We start from the raw sequence: 23,068 nt of genomic DNA, 5'->3' as shown, positions 1-23,068 counted from the left end.
GATCTCTGGGGTTCACTGGCTGGTCAGCCTAGGCTACTCAGCATGCTCCAGGTTAGTGAGAAACTCTGTCTCAAAAAAAAAATAAGTAATCAGCCAACCAACCAATGAACTAACTAACTAACTAACTAACTAACTAACTAACTAACAAAGGAAAACACAGTGACTTGTATTGGAGGAACAACACCTGAGGTTGAAATCTGGCTTCCATATCCATGTGAATATATGTACGCCTTCTTCCAACAAGAACAAAGACATGGACACTACCTACACACACACACACACACACACACACAAATACCACAAACATACATACTGCACACAAACATACATATAACCCCCACACTCTCCCCCAAAATACCATATACAAACATACACACCACACACACACAGATACCACATACAAACATACACACACACACACACACACACACACAGAGTGGAGGGTGGTCCTGGGAGTGCAGGATGTTGCAAGATGTGAGGTTCCTGGTCGGAGTCAATCCTCCTTGTCCAGTTCACTATTTTGTCATTGTTTTAAAGTTCTTGTAACAAATGGAGAAACCTGGATGAATAGTGGGGTGCCCAGGTCACAGCTCAGAGGGTGGTGCCGGATTTGGTTGGTGCAGTCTTACTGCATGGTCCACATGCTAGGACGGAGACAGCTTGACTACTGTCTTCGCTTGGTCCGATCCCTCTCTGGATGTGGGTTGATAGCGTTCGAGCAGAATCTGAGTCTCTGAGCGTTGCCCAATGGCATTGTCTGGGTGGTTGCACTCTCTCCAAATATAAGCTCCTGCCTTCCATAAACAGAAGCCACAAGCCAGGCCCTGAGATGGAAGCCAGGCTGCTGGTCGTCATCTGCAGACTCGTCCTGGAGTTCCTGCTGCAGGCAGAGTCTACCAGGGTGGAGCTGGTTCCAGAGAAGGTGGCTCTTTCTTCTCGCCTCGAGGCACTGCTGGGGCTTAATGGGAAGTTGGACAGGGAGGGAACAGAGTGCACAACCATTGGAAGTCTCTCTCCTTCCACCCAACTCCTAGCTGGCAGGGGCTGGACCCAGGCTTGAGGCCTCCATCCCTAAGACAGCAGTCAGAGTGAGTCCTTAGTGGAGCTCTGAGCTCTGTGGATCTCTCCCCTCCCTGAGTTCTCTCATGGGCCACCTGTCCTGAGGCAGTAGTTGCTGTCCTCAGGCCGGTCCCCTCAGGGTCCTTGGTGATTTACAGCTTTGGCATCCCTTCCTGCTTCCTGGCTCTAGGGTTCCTAAGAGGGCTTCTCCAGAGCAGACAGCTCGTTGCTTGAATTCCTCCTTCTACGCTCCAACCCCCCCCCATCCTTCCTGAGATTTCCAGACTCACACTCTAAACTCAGAGGGGTCAGGCTTTGGGGGACATAGATTCTTTTCTCTTTTAACAGTAACGAGTTTCTAAAAGTTTCAGGTGATGTCCTGTGCTCTGAGAACATTGCCACTCTAGGAGGTCGTGATCTCGGGGAGCCTGAGATTAGTAGAACTGTGCTTCATTCAGTGTGAAAGCTGGATGCCGGGGTGCTTGCTCCCCACACACCTGTTGGAAAGCTTTGTCAGGAGTGACAAACCAGGAGCAAACCTTGTGTCAGCATCTTCTGGAAGGAACATTGCTGTCTGGTGTCCTGGAAGGTTCCCTGGGAAGGAAAACTCGGCCGAGGACTGTGGATTGCTCCTCAAGCCCATCCACTGCTGCCCGAGTGTCCCTAAAACGCCCTCTACAGCCTAGGTGCTGGAGACCCAGTTTGGCTTGGTTGTGCAGAATCAGGGCTACCTCTAGTTCTGTTCTCTAGATCGCAGGGTTCTGGAAGGAAGTAGCTGTGGCTTCTGACCAAAACCTGGTGCTGAAGGCTCAAAGGAGGGTAGAAGGCTTGTTCCTTACCTTCAGTGGGAGGAATGTCACTGTGAAAGCCGTGTACAACAGGTAAGTGGCTTGGGTCATTGGGGGATGTGGCCTGCTGGGAAGGAAGAGCCAAATACGTAGTTGAATACAGACAAAGCTATACCTCTTATAGTGGTGAGATCATCAGTATGTGGGCTAGCCTTTTCCATGTCTATGTGCTTGGGTCCTCCAGCCCCAGAGAAAGCTAGATCTCAGGCTCCTGGATCTGCCTTTCTGCCAAAACATAAGCAAGGACTTTAGATAAAGCCCCATTGCTTTACCAGAGAGTGTGGGTGGTAGTAGTTACCTGACTCTCTGAAGGTGAGAGGCTGGGGCAGCTCTGCCCCATGAATGGCTCCTTCTGCATGGACCCTAGACTCCAGCATGGTCATGAGCTTGACAGCACCTGTGCCCAGCAGGTGGAATGCAGGCTGGCAGGTTCTTAACAAACACCTATGTTGCTTTTCAGCTCAGGAAGTTGTATGACAGAAAGATCAGTGGGTTCAGAAAGAGACGCTGTAGGGGAATTTGCTTTTCCTGGTAAGTACTGTTGCCTTATTGCTAGAGGCAGCTGTCTGAGCTTGGACATCTCCCCTGGCCTTGCTCTCTGTGCCTGCCCTTCCTAGGATTCTCAGGCCCTGGGCCCCAGGCCCCTCATCTCTACTAGTGTACTGGGTTGACCTTCAGAAGTTGTCCTCTCAGATGTCACAGGCAGGTCCCAGCACTAGGCAGAAACAGAAAGGAGTTAGACTCTGCAGACCCAGCCTTCTAGGTCTGCTCCCTGGCGTGTTCATGTCTGAGCAAACCTCCTTAATCCTGCCTGCCATTGACGCCCCTGAAGGCAACAGGGAGATCCACGTGCTGGACACGGACTATGAGCGCTACACCATCCTGAAGTTGTCCGTGCTCTGGCAGGGTAGAAACTTCCATGTGCTCAAGTACTTCAGTAAGTACAGCCTGGGCTGGGGCTCTGCCCTGCAACCGCCTTCCTTCAGGCTGCCAGCCCAACACTGTGGTGCCCCACAGCTCGGAGCCTTGAGAATGAGGATGAGCCAGGCTTCTGGAGGTTCCGGGAAATGACAGCAGACCAAGGCCTTTACATGCTGGCCCGACATGGTGAGGACAGCATCTTGGGGAGGATGCTGTATCGGGCCCCTATGATGGGGTCTGAGGCCCCCTAACTGTGCTAATACTGTCCCATTCTGCAGGGAGGTGTGCTGAGCTCTTGAAAGAGGTAAGCACACTACCCTTGGTCTACACTGCAGCTCGGCTCCCATGAAGCCCCTGCTGGTACTGCTCGATCCTTACTCTGGAAAGGAAGGGTCGTCCATCCCTTCCCTGATCAAGACAACCAACAGCCCCGCTGGCAGCTTCATATGCATCCATTTTGTAGTCTTTGTAAAGAGCAGTCTGCTATGTGACCCCAAGCTGTCATGCTGGGCTCTTGAGTATGGGACAGAACTAGGTTGGGGAAGAGAGGTTCCTTGTTTGCATTGTTCTGCACAGCAAGGCTCTTCAGGGTTTTGGGACACCTCTGTACCTTCATGTCCTGACAGTGTGATGGTGTGTTCAGCTCTTTTAGATATTTTGGGGTTTCCTGTGTCTGGCACCATGCTAACCCGCAATCTATACAACCTTGCTGTCACAGCCCATGCCTTAGAGGTTGACACTATAACCCATTTTGCAGATAGAGACTCCAAGGCTCAGAGAACCATGCTTTGCCAAGCCAGGCAGCTGGGGTACCAGGAGGCCATGCATGGCCCTGAGCTCTGGTGTTCTGTCTGCAGGGACTTGTCTGAGTTGCTTCTGCCCAGGCCTATGGCTGCAGCCCCACCTACCTGGCCTCTCTGCCCCTGCTGAAGAGCCTCTGCACCTGCTCCAAATAAATCCTGCTGCCAAATGCTGCCCAGTATTTTTCCTGGGGGTGGGGTGGGGGAAGTGGCAGCAGAACGCTTCTCTGGCCCAGGTAGAGGGAACAGGCCGACATTTTCTGGGAATGCTTGTAAATGTGCCTCGCCCACAGGGCAGCCAGTGCTATACTCCCGTGAGAAAAGGTCCTGCTCCACCCTGTCCTGGGGAGTGGGTCCCAGTGTCCCCCTCTCATTCTGTGACAGTGTCACTCCTGCTTATAAATGCTGATGGCACCCCAGGATGCTACAAGCAAGAATGACAGCAGTTTGGAGCTTTGTGGGCAGCTGGGCAGAGGAGAAGCAGAGAGATGCTCCTCAGGAAGGCCGCCTCAGGGTGAAGACCATGCTGGAAGCATGGCCTCCAGGAGAGAAATGTGGGACTCTGGCTATCACGGGGCCTCTGACCCTCCCTCTGCCCACCTTGTCGGCTTGCACCTCTGCATCTGTCTCTACTTGACACCTCCTTCTGAAGTGTCTTGTCTCCGTTAGACAGCTGGGCAGCTGCCCTTCAGAGGGCAGAATCGAGTCCGTGCCAGGACTCCGTCCTGAAGCCGGTACCCAGTATCTGGCGTTACCTTCTGGAGATGGCAAAGGGGTTGCCGTGGCTACTGTGTGGATCTTGAGGGTAGGTGTGGCAGCCTCCAGTTAGCAGGATCCTGAAGGGTTTGTTTGTTTGATCAAAACACTCTTTCTTTCTTTCTTTCTTTCTTTCTTTCTTTCTTTCTTTCTTTCTTTCTTTCTTTCTTTCTTTCTTCCTTCCTTCCTTCCTTCCTTCCTTCCTTCCTTCCTTCCTTTCCTTTTTCCTTTTTCTTTTTTTGCCCAGGGACTTTCTAAGATACAGATCCTTACTCCTGGTTATACAGCCCCCCACAAAACTTTTGGTGCCAGAGGTCCCAGAGCTTACTTTATTGGACTTCAGGGATCACTTCCAAATCACAGATTCTAGCATGAGAGTGTCAGCATCAGGACAGCTCAGTTCTGAACAGACCCAACATTCGCTTGAGGTTTTCAGAGAGGCCTGGCTGCTACTCTGGGGCCGGCTGAGGTGGGAAGGAGTCTGGCATAGCCCTAGTGGTCGCCTGACTTGATCTGGGCTACCTCAGAACAGCCGGTTGACTGGTTTCAAGAGCTGAGAACACTGGCTTCTGTCAGGAAGAAAGAGGGTGCACCGGCCCACAAGCTGAGCTAGAAAATCCAGTGGGCCGTCACCTCTGTCTGCATTAGATGTCCCTTTCTGCATTCTTATAGCCCTGAATCATTTTTATAGTCCTTAACTGTTTGCCATGCCTTCTCCCCGGCTCCCCTCTCTCTCTCCTTATAGTTTGAACACTGGCTGTAGTTGACAATACTCCCCTATCCTTGTCTGTGCCCTGAAGGATCGGGACCTGAGCTGCCCCTAGGGTGTGATATCACAAGAGGCTGTCTCTTTGCTGAGGACTCCAGGTGGCCTGGCCCTACACACTCAGCTGGAAGCTGGAAATTGTGGTCTCTGCCCATAAAGACAAATTTGTGGGCAAGATAACGCCAGGGCAGCAGTGCTGGCGTCAGCCCGGGCACGCTGGCTGCTCGGCTGGTGACCCTTGGCTGACTGCCATGGCTTCTTCAAAGTACTCTGAAAGACAGTGGTGGGGTTGGAGGGATTACAGTGTTCTAACCCACTCCTAAGAGTCTCAGTCTGCTGGACATAGAGCTGAACAGATTCAGTCATGCATGGCTCCAGTGCTCTCAGACCTGCCCCTGCCATCTCCAGGCCTCTGATGCCAGGGTCACCTGCTACAGCTGCCACAGTCGTGCCCCTATCAGGTCTTTAGCTGCTCTCTGCCTATGACCAAAGCCTGCCAAGGGGCCTTGGTGGAACCGGCTCTGTCACCCACATGTATCTGAAAAGAATCAGCTCAATCACTGAGTGGATGGACAGATGCATACATGAGTAGACACCCAGAGGCAAGATCTGTGTACCCTGGAGGCGTTCCCCCGAGGCCCTGCTCTCTAGCAGGTGGGTGATCCACTTGGCTGGCTTACAGTGTGCTTCCAACCCACCCAGTGAGAACCTTTTATGCCTATTCCAAGTATCCACGGGGAAGGATATAAAGTCCAGAGGCCCTGAGCCAAAGGCCGTGGCTTCTGCTTGGGGAGCCAGTGTGTCCTATTGCCATCCATATGGAGAACATCATGCCCTTCGCCTTGCTGGGACTGTGTGTGGGGCTGGCAGCTGGCACAGAGGGTGCAGTGGTGAAGGACTTCGACATAAGCAAGGTAGTCACAGTTACAGTGGGCCAGGGTCAGTGCTTTTTATGGGGATTGGGCCCTGCTGAGATTCAATCTTCAATGCTCTACCATGTGGGGAACCCTTTGCGCCTAGACCTTTCTAGACTGTTGCATCCCTTGGGAAGGAGGGGGAGAGAATGATTCCCGGGTCCCAGGTCCTGAATGATGGCACACCTGGGCAGTTCCTTTATCTACTCCCTACCCCCAGTTTTTAGGCTTCTGGTATGAGATTGCCTTTGCCACCAAGATGGGTACACAGGGCTTGGCACACAAGGAGGAGAAGATGGGAGCCATGGTGGTCGAGCTGAAAGAGAACCTTCTGGCTCTGACCACCACCTACTACAGGTGAGTTAAGGCTCTGACTACAGCCATAGAGGGAAGTTGGAGCAGTCGGTACAGTGCTGTAGGCCTTCCCCAGAGATGCCTCTACCCATGTCTGTGCTACAGCTTCAGCTGCGGAAGCGGACAGGGAGGCAACTGTTTCAGATGAGACCAGACATCCTTGGCATCGTGAGTGTCCCATTGTCTACCAAGTCAGTTTAAGGAGTGACCAACTCTATGATCATGTTAGGTGTTTAACCTCAGACTGTCACCCCGGACTCTGAGCAAAGCAAGTGACTAACCAGACAGCCTGAAGGTCCAGTTTCCTAGCTCTAGGGTCATGAGTCATGCCAGCCTCTGACTGACAGATGTCAAGGCCTGAGAAGTGAGGCAAGGTTGACCTGAGTCATCTTGGAACTCAATCCAGCAGTGTGAAAGTTCGAGTGTTATTGATTGACCAGGAGACAACTTCGAGTTCCACAAGTTGAAGGCACATCCTTCCACAAAGACACATGTGCATCCCTGTTCTCACAATGTCCCTTTAAAGTGTGTACTTTCATCCCAGAGTGGCCCTCGGATGTATGTACTTGTTTCCCTCAGCCATGCATGTCCCTTATCCCCAGGGAACGTGTCCTCAGATGTACATAACTGTGGTTCTCAGAGCTTGTACCCTCAGATATGTATCCTGTCACCTTAATGTGTGTCTCACAAGATGAATGTGCTTGTACCAGAGTACGTTCCTGACTCTCAGAGTTTGGGTCCTTCAGACCCGAACATGTCTCTCCACCTCAACACTGTGTTCTTCAGCTGTGTGTTACTCAGAGACTGTGGACCTCACATATGTCTCTTTGCTCCTCTGCTCCTAAATATGTATGTCCTTCTACCACCAAGTGTGCTCCTCAGGAACTCTCCCCCCAGATGTGTGTCTCTTCACTTCAACAAGTCTGTCTCTCAGATGTGTGTTTCCATGTTCCCGGATGGCTTATTCATAGCAGTGTGTCCCTCGGTGGCACTGAGTGGGTCCCTTAGTGCGTTTGTTCCTGTACTTCAGACACAAGTGTAACCCCGTTTCTTAGATTATCCCTCAGACAGGTGCACAAACCGATTCTCAGCACTGCTTAGTAGGTCCTCAGGCGGGATCACTGGGGTCATATTTCTACAACCACTTCCTCTTGTTACTCCAGCTCCATCTCCCTGGTAGCCACTGGGTAGGGGTCCTGTCCTCTGGGGTCACAGGCTCAGAAGACATTAGGCCAGCTGTATGTGGCTCGTCTCTGGACTCCTGAGTCACACACCCTGCTCCCTCGGGGCATGTATTATAAGGCCTGGTAGGCAGATGGCTGGTACTCTCCTGTCTTCCTTCTCCTTCCTTTCATTCTTTCCCACACTCCTCTGTCTGTCTGTCTAGCCCAGGTTGCCCAGGGATGTACACACATTTGAGGGATACAGTCTCTGAGGAATAGTACACTTGAGTCTGAAGACACGGTTTGAGGTACAGGATCAGACATACCGAGTGTGTACTGTGGGACACACTTTTTATCCTCTTTGTCTGTCTGTATAGCCCAGGCTGCTCTGACTTAGGTATATAGCCCAACTTGGCTTCAGACTGCAATCCTTTTGACTCAGTCCCCTCACCTTCCTGTGGTGGGATTACAAGCTGGCCTGCCTTACTTGTCTTTGTAGTGAGGACCACTGTGTGCTGGAGAAGGTTACAGCTACTAAGGGGGATGGTCCGGCGAAGTTTCAGGTCACCAGACTATCAGGCAAGAATGCTATCTATCCTGAGATTGGTGGATGCTGTGGCTTCTCTGGGCACTTTGGTTTACTTTCGATATATACCTACCACTGTTCTGGATGGGGTTGGGGAAGGACCCTGTGTCACTGGGGGTGCTGTCTGGTGTATCTTGTCTGATCTTCTGCAAGGGTGTGAGCTCAGTGCCATCCCCAGATGCCAGGAACCTGGGCAGGTGCTCCTGCAGCCACGGCCTCAGCCTCTAATGTCTTTGCCTGGCCTTTGGCAGCCTCCTCTCTGAAATCCTAGGTGTGATTCAGTATTCATTTTTCTGGGTCCCTGGGGATCCCTGCCCTCCTCTCTTATTCACTTGGATTCTCATGGCCCATTCCAGGCTGTCCCAGTGTGTTGCAAGTACAGGCTTGTGTGAGAGTATGTTACGAGCAGAAGCACAGCTAAGAACAGAGAGCCCTGACAGAGCAGGTGAGAGGGAATTTTCCTCTGTTCCCAGGAAAGAAAGAAGTTGTTGTTGAAGCCACCGACTACCTGACCTATGCCATAGTTGATATCACCTCTTTGGTGGCTGGGGCAGTCCATCGGACCATGAAACTGTACAGTAAGTCCAGCCTAGACTTATCTGGGGGTGGGGTGAGGGTAACTCCCCTATGCCTCATCTCATTGTCTGGGGTGGGGATAGGAGAGAATCCCAAGGTTACATCAGGGAGGGAGAATGTCTGTGATATAGAATCCCTGTCCCATCTCACCTGCAGGCCGGAGTTTGGACGACAATGGGGAAGCCCTCTATAATTTCCGGAAGATAACCTCGGACCATGGCTTTTTAGAAACGGACCTATACATCCTCAAGCAAGACTGTGAGTAGGGCCTCACTGGGGTCAGGGCTTCCCAGGGATGGACCAGACCCGAGCCTGTGCGGCCCTTTCACTTGGCTTTTGTCCACAGTAACCTGTGTGAAGGTATTGCAATCGGTGAGTCCCTGAATGAAGCTGGGCACCTGGGGTGGGCGGGGGCTCCTTTCTGTCACATTGGCAAAGGACCACTTACACTGGTCTGGTGTCTGAGGGGAGCTGGAGTATGTCTGATCACACTTCCTGGAGCGGGCAGATCCAAGTTCCAGAGCTTAGGCTGCCAGAGGGCCGAGAGGCCTCAGGTGTCCCCTCTGGGCACAGCAGCCAGGCGAAGCCTCGGTGGTGGGGTCTGGCACTCTCCCGCCTTCATTTCATGTTGCCTCGCCCTCCAGGCTGGCGAATCAAGGCCCTGAAGCAGGTGAGCACGCATCCTTCATTCTAAACTGCAGCCTGTGTGTTCTGACACGGATCCGGGCCCCGGTGGTGTGTATACCTGTCCTCTGGTCAGGATGCCCAACGGCACTGTTTGACAGTTCCAGAGAGGCTGTGGTTTGGAAAGAGACGCCGTCTGTAACATGAGACCAAGCTGTCAGGCTAAGTCCTAGAGGGAAGGGGGTGGGTGGATAGGCGAGCTTGTGGACGTTGGGACAGAGCCGGCTGGTACGGCCCTTGTTCTGCTCAGCATGGACTACTGCCTGATTCTGTCCTTTCACGTGCTGGCGGGGGTTGGGGGGGGTCACGGGGAGGAATGGACCCTGTTGGATATCTTAGGGTTTTCTACACCAGCACCGTGCTCATCCACCACCAGTGTGACCTCATTACCACAACCTACCCCCTAGATATGACTCATTTTTCAGATAGACAAATCAAGGCTTTGCCAAAGCCAGCTTCTGGGACGACAGGAGCCTAGGCTGTGACCCTGGCCAGTGGGTGCCAGGATCCCTGGAGGCCACACACAGCTCTGAGCTTGCTTCTTCTGCCTACAGGGATGGATCTGAGGAGGAAGCAGTAGCTCGGCCTACCTGGCCTCTCCTTCCCTACCCAAGGGGTCCCCACACCTGTGCAAAATAAAGCTTGCTACCACCCGCTGCCGGCATCTTTCCTGAGGGCAGAGGGAATGAGGACAGATGGGTTGCAGGGGCAGGAGTGGGCTAGAGCATCGTGATCCCTCCAACCCCATGACTGTCTTTCTCGGTCATGAAGAAGCCATGCAGTCAGCCAAGGCCCACCAGCCGAGCAGCCAGCATGCCCGGGCTGACACCAGCACTGCTGCCCTGGCGTTATCTTGCCCACGAATTTGTCTTTATGGGCAGAGACCACAACTTCCAGCTTCCAGGGGAAGAGCTGAGCGTGTAGGGCCAGGCCCCCTGTGCAGGCTCCGTACACACCCACAGCGGCCCTGCTGAATGGGAACGCATTGCATTTCTCTGTGAATTCCCTGCAAGGGACACAGCTCACATAGCTGGATCAGGGTCCGCACACTGATGGACTGACTCAGGCCCGCACTCTTGTCTTCATTCTGGAGCAGTCTCTTGTCTTCTTGTTATCTGGAAGCAGTCCTGCGGGTCCCAAGCAGAGATGAGAGCAGGTCTCCTCTGTAGTCTCAGTAGCTCTCTCAAAAGGAAGGGGGAGTGTTTCCTAGGGCTCCCTTCTGTGTAGCATTTAAATCCCAGCCACCGTTTCCTGGGCCTTCCTGGATGTGGCGGCCCTCTAGCACCCCTCCCTCCGTAACGTGCTCTGTGTCTTGTGGTGGCCCTGTAGCACCCACCCCTCCACCCACGATCTGTGTCTTCTGCCCAGCTGCACCTGAGTGCTCATCTCTGTGTCCCTCATGCCATGGCCTAAAGGCACTGCTGTCCGCTTGTCCTGGACTTGCACCATTGCTGCTGCAGCTAGAAGGCAGGAAGGACAGGAATGTGGGGTGGTCTGAGCGCCAGCCCCTCGGAGCACATAGGTTTTATTTGCAGAGTAAGGCAGCTGGAAGCTTCCTTTCTGAGAGTAGAAGCCCCGAGATGGAAGCAGGCCAGAGATGCCTGTGGTACAACAGTGCTGTGGGGTGACGGAGAGGCAGCCCTGCGAGAGCGGAGAGATGTTAACACCCGGGCCTCTGAGCGAGACATCACAGTGGGCCACAAAGGGAAAACTCCACACACCTTGCCCCGCTCTAACCCTGAACCAAGTGCTAGAGAAACCTCAGAGGAGGCATCCAGAGATGAAGTTCTGACATACCCAGGGGACGGGGGAGCAACGGGATCTCCCTCAGAGCCTCTGGTCCACACCCACACCAAGTCCTAGAGTTTAACCTGTGACTGGACGCCCTGCCAGGTTCAGTCTGCTCTGACTCCATTCCGTGGACTCCAGCCACAGTACGTCATTGCACAGGTTTGGAGCTTGATGTCAAGCTCACAATCATGGGACAGCAAGATCATATTCAGGGCTGGGGATGTAGCCCAGTCAGTAAAGTGCTTCCCCTGCAAGCACTCAGATCTGGATCTAATCTCCTTTAACCCATGTTAAAAAATGCCAGTGCTGGGGAGGTGGACACAGCAGGAACCCTGGGCCTTGTTGGCCAACCTATTTAGTCAAGTTATTGGGCTTTCAGTTCAGTTAGAAACCCTGTCTCACTGCCATGAACTCTGCCATGCCTTCCTTCCCTTGTACGTCCCTTCCCTCTCAGGGACCAGCCACACGATGGTGTCCTATAGAATAGAGTTCATTCAGGGCTGTGGGAGGGGAGGGAAGAGAGAAAGAGAGAGAGAGAGAGAGAGAGAGAGAGAGAGAGAGAGAGAGAGAGAGAGAGAGAGAGAGGAGTAGGCTGGCCATGAGCCCCTGGGGAGAATGGGGGTAAGGGAATGGAGAGAGAAGGGACAGAGGGGGAAGAGGGTAAAAGCAAGAGAGAGCAAGAGAGTGAGGAGGGGGCAAGCAGCCCCTTTTATAGCGTCAGACACACCTGGCTGTTGCTAGGTAACTGTGGGGTGGAGCTTAGACAGAATGCTAACATTCCCCCTTTTGGTTTAATTAAAAAATTAAAAATTCAAAAGAGTCGATCGTGGAGTAGGAATAGGGTCGTCATGATCTCTGACTGCTTCATGCTAGTTTTGGGGCAATGTGTTTCTAGGGAATCTAGAAAAGTGGGTATGGGCCTGTTTGTCCAGTCTTAGAGTTGGCTGTTTCTTTGTTGTCCAGGGTCTGTGGAACCATCTGAGGAGAGGTCAGAAGGAACAGGCCCAATAGAAGCTTCTGTGTCTGTGAGAGATTGGAGCATCTGTAGGTTGCTTCTCCCGAGCTGTCCTATATGTAGTAAACTCCTGGACTTGACAAGATGCTATAGCACACACACACACACACACACACACACACACACACACACACACACACACACACACACACACACTTATTATAGTTAGAGTTTAAGTACATTTGGAAGAAAATTTTTCCTTAGATGTACATTTGAAACCCACAGGAATCCCGCCTCTGGAATAGGAAGTTAGTGGGAACTTTGGGCGGATGTACTCATCCAGGTGGAGTCTATTTGGTCTGTGAGAGGTAGGTCTGAGTGGGTTTCCTGTAGCTTATACGTTTACAAAAGAGATAACAACATGAGTTAACAGCATGAGCTTTTTGTGGCGCAGAGGAACAAGAATTTGTAATTATATAGTTGGATTTATGAGACATTTAGTTAATGAAAACCGAGGTATGATGGCCTGTTTCTGCTCTGTGGCTTTTCTGTTTACGATCTGTACCCATCCGAGGAGTTAGGCAGGTGTGACACCCTCAGGGATTGTGCTGTAGCTGGGGTTAGTGGTGAGGGACGAGGAGAGGCACTCAGGATGGTCCAGAGGTTGACATACGGTCAAAGGCTTTCCTACAATTCAGCCTCTAACAAAACCAGGCTGTCTCGAATCCTGGCAACAGGATTGTTCACCTTTACCCCAGAAGGTTGGGAAAGCACCCAAGTCCGCATGTGGCGTGTGCCCAGGCAGACTGCGAGGGGTTCGTGCTGTGAGACCCCAAGTCCTTCTGAGATTGTCTAAGACAAAGAAGCACGTCAGCAAGGCCTACGGTGGCTCCATGTGTGCCAAGTGTGTCCGTGACAGGATCAAGTGGGCTTTCCTTACTGAGGAGCGGAAAATCGTTGTGTTGAAGTGTTGAAGGCACAAGCATGGAGTCAGAAGGCAAAAAGAAATGTGCAGCTTTTTAAGTAATAAAAATCAAGACTTGGTCAAAAAAAAAAAAAAAAAAAAAAAAAAAAAAAAAAAAAAAAAAAGAAAACTGAGTTGAGGTTTCTGTCTCCCTTCCCCCTTCCTTCCTTTCTTCCTCCCTCTCCCCCTCCCCCTATCCTGGTTTCTATATGCTTGGCCCAGGAAGAGGCTCTATTAGAAGTTGGGGCCTTGTTGGAGTAGGTGTGTCAATGTGGGCGTGGGCTTTAAGACCCTCATCCCAGTTGCCTGGAAGTCAGTCTTCCACTAGCAGCCTTCAGATGAAGATGTAGAACTCTCAGCTCTGCCTACACCAATCCTGCCTGGATGCTGCCATGCTCCCACCTTGATGATAATTCATGAACCTCTGAACCTGTAAGCCAGCCTCATTTCCCCAATTAAATGTTCTCCTTATAAGAGTTGCTTTGGGGGGCTGGAGAGATGGCTCAGTGGTTAAGAGCATGGACTGCTCTTCCAAAGGTCCTGAGTTCAAATCCCAGCAACCACATGGTGGCTCACAACCATCTGTAATGGAATCTGACGCCCTGTTCTGGGGCGTCTGAAGACAGCTACAGTGTACTCATCTATAATAAATAAATAAATCTTTAAAAAAAAAAAAAAGAGTTGCTTTGGTCTTGGTGTCTGTTCATAGCAGTCAAATCCTAACTAAGTCAGTCTCTCTGTCTCTCTGTCTCTCTGTCTCTCTGTCTCTCTGTCTCTCTGTCTGTCTGTCTGTCTCTCTCTCTCTCTCTCTCTCTCTCTCTCTCTCCTAGAGATGGTACTGAAGGTATGGCCATCACTGCTGGGCAGTGTATTTCATGGCTAATGTGGCTGCGTGGTGGTCCACGCCTTTAATCTCAGCCCGTGGACGGCAAAGGCAGACAAATCTCTGAGTTTGAGGCCAGCCTGGTCTACAGAGTGAGTTCCAGGACAGCCAGGGCTTCACAGAGAAACACTGCCTCAAAAAACAAACGAATAGACAGACAAAAGACAGCATCGAGCTGAAGATTAGGGTGGGGATTTTGGAACAATTACCTTCCTAAGAGAAAATTTTCTTTTTTTAAAAATCAGGAGTCTAGGAGGGTAGCAGCCAGGAGCCATCTTAACCCAGGATCAAGGCCTGCCTCTGTGTTACTGAGCAAAACAGAACAAGTAGCTGGCGTTTATACAGGTTCTGATCTACTCCCGTTCACCATCATCTGAGGAGTCTGTCCCCAGCAGGGACTTGGGGAGCTTTATTGGATGTCTTTTCTACAGAGAATCAAGCTGTGGACACATTGCACCCGCAAGTTCTCAAGTCTGGCTTGAGTGAGGCAGGGACGGGAGGGATGGACGTGTGGAGGCAAACGTGTAAGCTTCAGTTTGCTCCGTGACGGCTGCCCACAGGCCTGGTGCTCTGCAGAAGTACTCAGAACATCTTGATGACGACTGAGCGAACAAATGGGCACATCTCAGGGAGCGTGTGGCTCCCTACCACCTCTCCACCCTGCCAGTACGTTCCACCTACAACTTGTGCTGTCAGCAGCTCTGATGATCGGATGGTAGATGGTCCAGGCTGCAGGCTGCCGTCGACGGGTCTAAGAGTCGGGTCGTGAGGTAGTTTCGGCTCAGTCGGACATGGATGGACAGACAGACCCAGACATGGGAACAGAGTGAGCAGGACAGTCTGGCTGCAGAACTGGCTTCTAGAGCCAGTGGAAGGCCACAGGCCAGCAAAGCACAAGGTTGTGTGGGTAACAATGGAGACTTATGAAAGTCATGGAGGCTTATGAAAGTCATAGAGGCAGATTTTTTTGTTTTTGTTGTTGTTGTTGTTGTTTTTAGTGATGGGGCAAAAGATGTCCGAGACAGCAGCTTCTGGACAGACAACTGCACAGCCAGGACTCGGACCTGACCTCCTTGGGCAAGGACAGTGCTCTGCCTGCCTGGTCTGCTGGGGAGACACAGACTCCGCTGGGGAGGAGGCCAGGCGGCCAGCTTACTCCTGAGCTTTCTCTGGGAAGGAGGCGTGGGCAGACGTATGGAACTGGCACTGCACTATTGATTAGAACAGGCTCCTGGGCCTCTCTCGTCTCTGCCGTCTGTCTGAGCTGGGCACCAAGGCCACCGCAGTTTAACAGCGTCCTCCTCCACCCTGAGTAATTTTGCTTTGAGAGAGGTCGGGGTGGTATCTGGGCAGCTGGTGGCCACCCACACCGAGGCACTGGAGGTATAAGCTGTTTCTTGGTTGGAGACGGCACATCCTGTGGTGTAGTGTGCCTGGCCCTCTGGGAGGATGAGGGTGGTTCTTCTGATTGCTGCTCTTCTTGCTTTGGTCTCTATGGCCTGGCTGCAGGCAGTGTGGCTGGGAAGGCTGGACCCTAAGCAGGTAACAGTCTTTTGGGCACAGGTCCTTGGGCAGCAGGTCCTAGGGGCCAGGCCCCACCTTTGAGGCCACACAGCTTTTGGGTGCGTAAAAGCATGGGTGGAGGGAGTTGGAGTTGTGTGACAGAGGGAGCTTTGAGGGAGGACAGCCAGGCGTCTTAGCTGATGCTTCCTCTAGCTCCTCGGGCCCTGGTACATCCTGGCCGTGGCCTCCCGTGCAAAGGACTTCATGGCGGAGAAGGACATGAGGAATGTAGAAGGTGTCGTGGTGACTCTTACTCCAGATAACAGACTGAGAGTTCAGTCCTCTCGGCATGGGTGAGTCGGTAATCCCTGTGTTAAGCTTCCTCACAAAGAGCGCCATCACCTGAGGGAGGGCTACAGGGTTGGTCTACCTGTGCGCTCCCGGATGCAAGGCAGGTACCCCATGTTCCCCACCCCACTGTGCTCTCCAGGGCAGGCTCCCCGTCCCCCTGGGCTCCCAGGTTACTCTCCGCTCTCCCCTGAGCTCCCCAGACTCACGCTTTCTGCATCGGTTACACTTCCTCTCCTCACTGGACTCTGGCTCATTCACTTCTTGCCGGCCTCTTGAACCTGTGTCTCCGGCCTCTATACTCCGTTGTTCTTGACGGCTTGGCTGGCCCTGGTCTGCATGCCGCTTCTTTTCCCCGCGGGTCTTCTGGAGTCTGTGAAGTTGGTTCATGTGCTCAGGGCCACCCGGTTCGTCACAGAATCAATCTCTTCAGCAAGAAGGTCACCAAGGCTTCATGCCAGTGGCTTGTGGGGTCAAGCTGTCCTTGACTAGTCAGGATAACACGTACAGCAGGCCCTGGAGGGCCTGGTAGGGGTGGTGGGGAGGTGGAATCTCTCTCTGTCTCTGTCTCTCCCTGGCTGTCCTGGAACTTGCTCTGTGGAGCTGCCATACTCTCTACTGACGGATCAGGCTGGCCTTGGACTGAGATGTACAACTCCCTCTGCCTTTGGAGTGCTGAGATTTAAGGAATTTGCCACCACTGCCAGGCTAGGACCAATGTCTCTTACATGTAGCTCAATTGGTCTGACAGGCTGGCTGCTTGGTGAGGACCTGAGCCACCGGGACAGCCTGGGGCTCAGAGAAAGCCTTTCTTTCCCCCTGAGTAGTCTGCTCGAGAAGGGCGTGGCCGGGCCTCTTTCACTGTGGACCTGGGAGGGCACGGAGAAGCAGGGGCAGAGAGGTCTCATCTAAGGTGCCTCTTCTGTGTAGCTTTTATGAACACCAGACCACATATCTGGCCAAGTTGCTCAACAGCGAATGGGTGGGTGGGTTCCTGTGAGGCCAGCAGAACAAAACACTCACAGGAATCTGGGCAGGCTTGGGCCCATGCAGGGTGGGATGGGTTTCAGGGGAGCCAAGGGGTCTTCTGTCAGTTCTTTCTTTGTCGCTCTTTGAAATGTATTGGGAAGTAAAAAACTGCAGTCTGCAAAGGCAGGCAGCTGAATCCTTTTCTTCCACCTCGTTTCGGTCAGCCAGTTTTGTCCAGTCAGGGCTTTTGTATTGTGACTCCCACTTTGTAGAGTGTTTTGTCACCCTGTGTCTTAGAGATCACTCTTGCCTCCTGCACCACTATCTTCCCAAATGGAAAGTTTATCCCCAGGAGGCAGCCTTCCATCACCATGACGAAATACCCAAGATAAACAATTTATAAGGAAGGAAGGTTTATGTAGGCTCATGAGTTCGAAGGTTCCAGTCCCTGGTTACCCACTGACCCTGTTGCTTTGAGACTATGGTGGCTTGGTCCATCATGGTAGAGGACATATGGAGGAGGAAGCTCACTTCCTGGTGCTAGGAAGGGAGAGAGAAAAAGACAAGAAAGAGGGGGGAGGGAAGAAAAGAGTCATCTCAGTTTCACTTTGAGGGACTCATCTCCAGGGACCAAACTTCCTCTCACCAGACTCTACCTGTTTCCTCCAGTACTGGCAGAGGCAGGAAGCTTACACATGGCCTCTGGGGACATTCCAGATCTACACTGTAACATCTGTACCACCAGGTCCCCATCCCCTCCCCAGCCAATGAGACCTCCTCTGTGCTTTCTGTCTCCCCACAAGGACTGGAGACCCCCGAGAAATCTTCCTATAGAGACCGTCCTGTTGTAATTGGTGCTGCCCGTGCCTCCACCTCCCTCCTCAAGACAGGAGGAGATGGCTCACCACCCGACACATGCCCTGTCCCTGATACAGAGAGCCTCAAACGTGTGTGGGTCTTCTGTGCTTCTTTCCTAGTGAGCTCTCTTTAAGTAGTATGTATATTTTTTTCTATAATGTTTCTTACTTGTTTGTGAGGAATGGGAATTTAAGCAATTAATTAGTCTGTTATTAAAAACTAGTTACAAATATTTATTTCCCGGTTTGATTTTCTGATGGGGGAGACTTTTTCTTTCTTTTTTTTTTTTTTTTTCGGAGCTGGGGACCGAACCCAGGGCCTTGTGCTTGCTAGGCAAGCGCTCTACCACTGAGCTAAATCCCCAACCGGGAGACTTTTTCTTAACTGCTGAACTATTTCTCCAGGCCTGAGGGGAACATTTTTTCTATTAAGTGCTTTTTTATTTTGCACTGGATATGTGCCAGCCTCTCTTCTGAGGGTTCTATGTGCCATGATGTAGGGAGGGGCTCCTTTCTCTTTCTGATATTTCTAGAATTTTGCCTGGGCTAGAAATGTGAGGTACACTCAGGTTGCTGTGCAGCCACACATGCTGAATTATGACCTTTATCATAGAGGCATGTCTGGCAAATGTTCTGATTTTAGTTTTCTACTCTGTCTCTTGGACCTGTTACTTACTTGGATATGGCTGGGGTTCCAGGTGTGCCTCTGTCTGCTGGAACCACATGTGCAGGGCAGCATGTGCAGTACCTCATGTGCAGAGCAGCATGTGCAGGGCCACATATGCAGTGCCTCATGTGCAGGGCCCCATGTGCAGGGCCGCATGTGCAGGGCCTCATGTGCAGGGCAGCATGTGCAGGGCCTCATGTGCAGGGCCTCATGTGCAGGGCAGCATGTGCAGGGCCTCATGTGGCAGGGCCGCATGTGCAGGGCCGCATGTGCAGGGCCGCATGTGCAGGGCAGCATGTGCAGGGCCGCATGTGCAGGGCAGCATGTGCAGGACCCCATGTGCAGGGCCGCATGTGCAGGGCCCCATGTGCAGTGCCTCATGTGCAGGGCCTCATGTGCAGGGCCCCATGTGAAGGGCTGCATGTGCAGGGCCGCATGTGCAGGCCCTCAAGTGCAGGGCAGCATGTGCAGGGCCGCATGTGCAGGGGCAGCATTGCAGGGCCGCATGTGCAGGGCCGCATGTGCAGGCCCTCATGTGCAGGGCAGCATGTGCAGGCCCTCAAGTGCAGGGCAGCATGTGGAGGGCCCCATGTGCAGGGCCGCATGTGCAGGGCTGCATGTGCAGGGCAGCATGAGCAGGGCCGCATGTGCAGGGCAGCATGTGCAGGGCCGCATGTGCAGGGCCGCATGTGCAGCTGTTCTTTCAGAACTTCGCCAGCACCTGCCCCTGCAGGCATTTTTGTTCTCAGCAGTCTTTGAAGCCACTTGTTTTGCTCAACAGACCTCCTTGTACTTCTCTCATGGCTTCTCACCTCAGAGGCCAACGCCATGGGGATCTCTGGATAGTGGCTTCTCACATGAACTATAGGCTGATGTCTCTTGAGTCCTCAGTACCCAACTGCATGGGTCCCTTGGGAATAAAGGGAATGGCTGGTGCTTCTCAGACCCCAGCGTGGGGTTTCTGGGTATCCCAGGCACCGAGAAAGAGGTGAGGCCTTCCCCACTGGTGGACCGGTGTGACTCTGAGATGCCCTTCTCCCTTTCTGTCTAGGCCAGACGGGTGTCATCAGAGCATCGTGGAGCTGCTGAAGCAAGATTCCCGATGGGTGTTTGAGAATCCCTGTGAGTGTGGTGCTCCTGGTTCCTGCTCATCAGATGGCCAGGAAGGCCAGCCCTCTGTGCATTCACGCGCTGTGGTTGGCAGGAAAGGAGGCCACTCTGCTCCCGAGCTCTTGGCACAGCTCTGTGGGCAGCTAACGGGTTCAGCAGTCAGGACGTGGGGCCAATCCTCAGTGGGAAAGAGTCCCCTGAGCAGAGGTCTTAAGACCTTAATTCCCTAATGTGTGCCCAAATGCCCGTGGGTGATCCCTGGGCTCCTTTGTGGGTTCAGAAGGAAAAGAACCTGGTTAGTAGTGTTCTTCCTCCAATAGGATAAGACTGGGGGAGGGTGACCCACTTGGTCTTTAGTCACCCCAGGCTGATATGGGACAAGCACTCAGCCGTCCATCTGTTGATTAGCAACCAACAACTGCTTCTTACTGGCACAGTGTAGGGGTCAAGGACCTGGAGAAAGGGCTTGAGACCTCTGCTGAGGTTAGATAAAGTCTTACCCTGAAGCTGTTCCCATTGTAATGGCCAATTCCAGTTTCACACCCGGTTGGCATGACAGCCCTGCTCCCCTTTACCCCTAGACCTTTCACTTGCTTTCTAGCTCTGGGAATATTGGATTATCGGGTACTGGGCACTAACTTCAAAGACTATGCTGTCATCTTCACACAGCTGGAATTTGGGGATGAGGTCTTCAACACAGTGGAGTTGTACAGTAAGTGGGGTCTGGCAAGGTCGCTCAGGGTCCCTGGTACTCTAGACCCAGGTGAGTGCTCTGTGTCCTCAGCCCCTAGTGAGGAACATACAGGGCCAAACCCCTAGCCACCCTGAGGTTGGCTAGGGATTGGGGTAAAGAAAAGGGCAGGGTCACAGCCACACGCTGGTCACCTCTCAGAGGCTGCTCCTTCATGACCAGGTCGGACAGAGATAGCCAGCCATGAGGCCATGAAGCTGTTCACCAAATGGAGCCAGGGTCTGGGCTTCTTGTCTCAACAGCAGGCCCAGCTGCAGAAGGACTGTGAGTGTCACCACTATGGGCCTCAGGGGAACACAGGGAGTTCTGGTGCACAAAAGGCGTGACCAGGGTGGCGGCGGCACATCTCTCGCTTTCACTGATGTGTGGTGCTTCAAGGGATCAGCTATGCCTTGTCACAGTCAGACTTGCATGGACAGCTTCCTCAAAAGAGGCTTGTGGGTAGGGTCCTGGGAGCTGTTACAGCCCCATCCTCACAACCAGCTTGGTTCTTCCACAGTCACTTGTGCACACAAGATCCTCCAGGTAGGCCGCCTTTCTGCTCATCACTCTCAGCTCCTTGGGGAGCAGGAGGAGCCTGGGCCTCTGGGTGGACCATCTTCAAAGGCGGTGTAGCCCATGGCTCTGCCGGTGGGAAGGTGACAGAAGGTGGGGACGATGGCTATCATGAGCTTAATCCCAACACCTGCCCTGGTTTTCAGTGAACGCCACACCCTGGAGATAGCCCCACAGCATCCTGGCATTCTGGTGGAGATGGGCAGGCGCTGCCTTTGCAGTGGCTGCTGGCACTGGTGTTGGTTAGCTGCTCCCCTGGGCTCTTGCTTGGGTTGAAAATAAAGTGATTTCACAAGCAAACCTGCCACAATGTGTCTTCTCTGGGGCGGTGGGGGGCGTCCCCTGTGCTGTGGAAGAGGACATCACCAGAGATCAGACCATGGAACCACAGTGCTAGCTCAGAGACAAAAGAATCTTCAAGAATTCCCTTGCTGGAGTTCTTGAGCCTGAAGACAGGACTGGTAGGTTTTCACTGGGGGCAAGATATAGCCCCTGGAAAGGCAGAGGCTGAGGTGCCCGGCTAGGTAAGAGCTCTGTTGAGCCGGTCAGGACATTATTAAGGCAGCCACTGGGCTATCAGAATCCAACATCTATGCCTTGCATGGATGTGGACAGCAGGAGAGCACAGAGAGCAGGAGAGCACAGAGAGCAGGAGAGCACAGAGAGCAGGAGAGCAGGAGAGCACAGAGAGCAGGAGAGCACAGAGAGCAGGAGAGCACAGAGCAGGAGGCAGGGAGCACAGAGAGCAGGAGAGCACAGAGCAGGAGAGCACAGGGGAGAGCACAGCAGGAGAGCACAGAGAGCAGAAGAGCACAGAGAGCAGGGAGAGCACAGCAGGAGAGCACAGAGAGCAGGAGAGCAGAGAGCAGGAGAGAGAGAGAGGAGAGCACAGAGAGCAGGAGAGCACAGAGAGCAGAGCACAGGGAGAGCACAGAGAGAGAGCAGGAGAGCAGGAGAGCAGAGAGCAGGAGCACAGAGAGCAGGAGCACAGAGAGCAGGAGAGCAGGCAGGAGAGCACAGAGAGCAGGAGAGCACAGAGCAGGGAGAGCACAGAGGCAGGAGAGCACAGTAGCAGGAGAGCACAGAGAGCAGGAGAGCAGCAGGAGAGCACAGAGAGGGAGAGCACAGAGAGCAGGAGAGCACAGCAGGAGAGCACAGTAGCAGGAGAGCACAGCAGGAGAGCACAGAGAGCAGGAGAGCACAGAGAGCAGGAGAGCACAGAGAGCACAGAGAGCAGGAGAGCACAGAGAGCAGGAGAGCACAGAGAGCAGGAGAGCACAGGAGAGCACAGAGAGCAGGAGAGCACAGAGCACAGAGAGCAGGAGAGCACAGTAGCAGGAGAGCACAGGAGAGCAGGAGAGCACAGCAGGAGAGCACAGAGAGCAGGGAGAGCACAGAGAGCAGGAGCACAGAGAGCAGGAGAGCACAGCAGGAGAGCACAGCAGGAGAGCACAGAGAGCAGGAGAGCACAGAGAGCAGGAGAGCACAGAGAGCAGGAGAGCACAGAGAGCAGGAGAGCACAGCAGGAGAGCACAGAGAGCAGGAGAGCACAGTAGCATTCTACAACAGCCTAGTAGGGGTTAGCATCCTCAGGCTGCCTAGCAGGAGCATACAGAATCCACAGTCGGTCTAGCAGGGGAGGTCGGTATCTGTGAGCTTCCTATCAAGGGGACACAGCCAGGGCTCTAGCTCTTCTTTTTCTGCCCATGGCTTTAGTGGGCATGGGGGTCATATGGGGGTGATGGTGGTGGTATGGAACTCTCAAAGGCTTGAGGCTATGGGCCTCATTATAAATGGGATATCAGGTCTGGAAATGGTGGAATGGTGTCATCTATTAGGAAGTAACACATACAGGTGGGGTGGGTAAGAGGGAGTCAAAGCTTGTGCACACAGGAGTGCACCTCCTCATCTCTTCCCAGTCCAGGAAGAGCATCAGTATCGCCTCAGACTCTATACATAGCCTCAGGAAGGGAGTCCCAGAGTTTATGCCTAGTGGCCACTCCTTCCCTCTCTGCTGTCCTGTGTGCAGGAAAGCCCAAGAGGCTAGTCTCAGACACTCTAGGCTTCTGCCTCTCACCCGGGCTAGGGTTACGAGAGTCCCAAGGCACCAGGGCTAGTTGAGGCCTTCCGGGCCGCAGTAGTATGCAGGTGTGGTAGCTTTAGCACTTCAGTAGTGAGGGGTGTGAGGATCAGCCTCCACACGGCTTCTGAGAACACTGAGGTGTCCATCTTCAGGGTCCTCCCCGCCAGCCCATGTCTGCTGCAGCCAACAATGGCCAGGCTGAAGC

At 53.1% G+C, this 23,068-nt stretch overlaps 3 protein-coding genes and 1 pseudogene across 3 annotated transcripts; all 4 read left to right on the top strand.

Annotated features, from left to right (window-relative positions):
- The first annotated feature begins 813 nt into the window (after positions 1-813).
- Positions 814-3,798, top strand: Lcn8 (lipocalin 8). The gene is made up of 7 exons (XM_032901877.1): positions 814-922; positions 1,810-1,940; positions 2,368-2,438; positions 2,740-2,844; positions 2,925-3,014; positions 3,107-3,132; positions 3,686-3,798. The coding sequence occupies exons 1-7, from the start codon at positions 830-832 to the stop codon at positions 3,695-3,697; spliced, it is 528 nt and encodes a 175-aa protein (XP_032757768.1). The 5' UTR covers positions 814-829; the 3' UTR covers positions 3,698-3,798.
- A 2,474-nt stretch (positions 3,799-6,272) lies between these two features.
- Positions 6,273-9,711, top strand: LOC116900097 (epididymal-specific lipocalin-5). The gene is made up of 4 exons (XM_032901876.1): positions 6,273-6,421; positions 8,081-8,160; positions 8,641-8,745; positions 8,900-9,711. The coding sequence occupies exons 1-4, from the start codon at positions 6,324-6,326 to the stop codon at positions 9,007-9,009; spliced, it is 393 nt and encodes a 130-aa protein (XP_032757767.1). The 5' UTR covers positions 6,273-6,323; the 3' UTR covers positions 9,010-9,711.
- Positions 9,712-12,825: 3,114 nt separating this feature from the next.
- LOC116900024 lies at positions 12,826-13,200 on the top strand (annotated as a pseudogene).
- Positions 13,201-15,439: 2,239 nt separating this feature from the next.
- On the top strand, positions 15,440-21,080 carry Lcn6 (lipocalin 6). The gene is made up of 7 exons (XM_032901874.1): positions 15,440-15,562; positions 15,737-15,876; positions 19,416-19,486; positions 20,076-20,186; positions 20,388-20,489; positions 20,725-20,750; positions 20,927-21,080. Exons 1-7 carry the CDS (start codon positions 15,470-15,472, stop codon positions 20,927-20,929), a joined length of 546 nt encoding a protein of 181 aa, XP_032757765.1. The 5' UTR covers positions 15,440-15,469; the 3' UTR covers positions 20,930-21,080.
- Positions 21,081-23,068: the final 1,988 nt, after the last annotated feature.

This window comes from Rattus rattus, chromosome 5, assembly GCF_011064425.1.
Source record: "Rattus rattus isolate New Zealand chromosome 5, Rrattus_CSIRO_v1, whole genome shotgun sequence".
Lineage (NCBI taxonomy): Eukaryota > Metazoa > Chordata > Mammalia > Rodentia > Muridae > Rattus > Rattus rattus.
This window is presented reverse-complemented; position numbering and strand designations above follow the sequence as displayed.

Excerpts from the sequence above, each read along its gene's own strand:
- Lcn6 (XM_032901874.1), top strand. The coding sequence starts at position 15,470 with ATGAGGGTGGTTCTTCTGATTGCTGCTCTTCTTGCTTTGGTCTCTATG. Across the intron at positions 15,563-15,736 it reads GAAGGCTGGACCCTAAGCAG|CTCCTCGGGCCCTGGTACAT; the intron begins GTAACAGTCTTT and ends TGCTTCCTCTAG. Across the intron at positions 19,487-20,075 it reads ATGGGTGTTTGAGAATCCCT|CTCTGGGAATATTGGATTAT; the intron begins GTGAGTGTGGTG and ends CTTGCTTTCTAG.
- LOC116900097 (XM_032901876.1), top strand. The coding sequence starts at position 6,324 with ATGGGTACACAGGGCTTGGCACACAAGGAGGAGAAGATGGGAGCCATG. Across the intron at positions 6,422-8,080 it reads CTGACCACCACCTACTACAG|TGAGGACCACTGTGTGCTGG; the intron begins GTGAGTTAAGGC and ends TTGTCTTTGTAG. Across the intron at positions 8,746-8,899 it reads TCGGACCATGAAACTGTACA|GCCGGAGTTTGGACGACAAT; the intron begins GTAAGTCCAGCC and ends TCTCACCTGCAG.
- Lcn8 (XM_032901877.1), top strand. The coding sequence starts at position 830 with ATGGAAGCCAGGCTGCTGGTCGTCATCTGCAGACTCGTCCTGGAGTTC. Across the intron at positions 2,439-2,739 it reads AGGGGAATTTGCTTTTCCTG|GCAACAGGGAGATCCACGTG; the intron begins GTAAGTACTGTT and ends ACGCCCCTGAAG. Across the intron at positions 2,845-2,924 it reads CCATGTGCTCAAGTACTTCA|CTCGGAGCCTTGAGAATGAG; the intron begins GTAAGTACAGCC and ends GGTGCCCCACAG.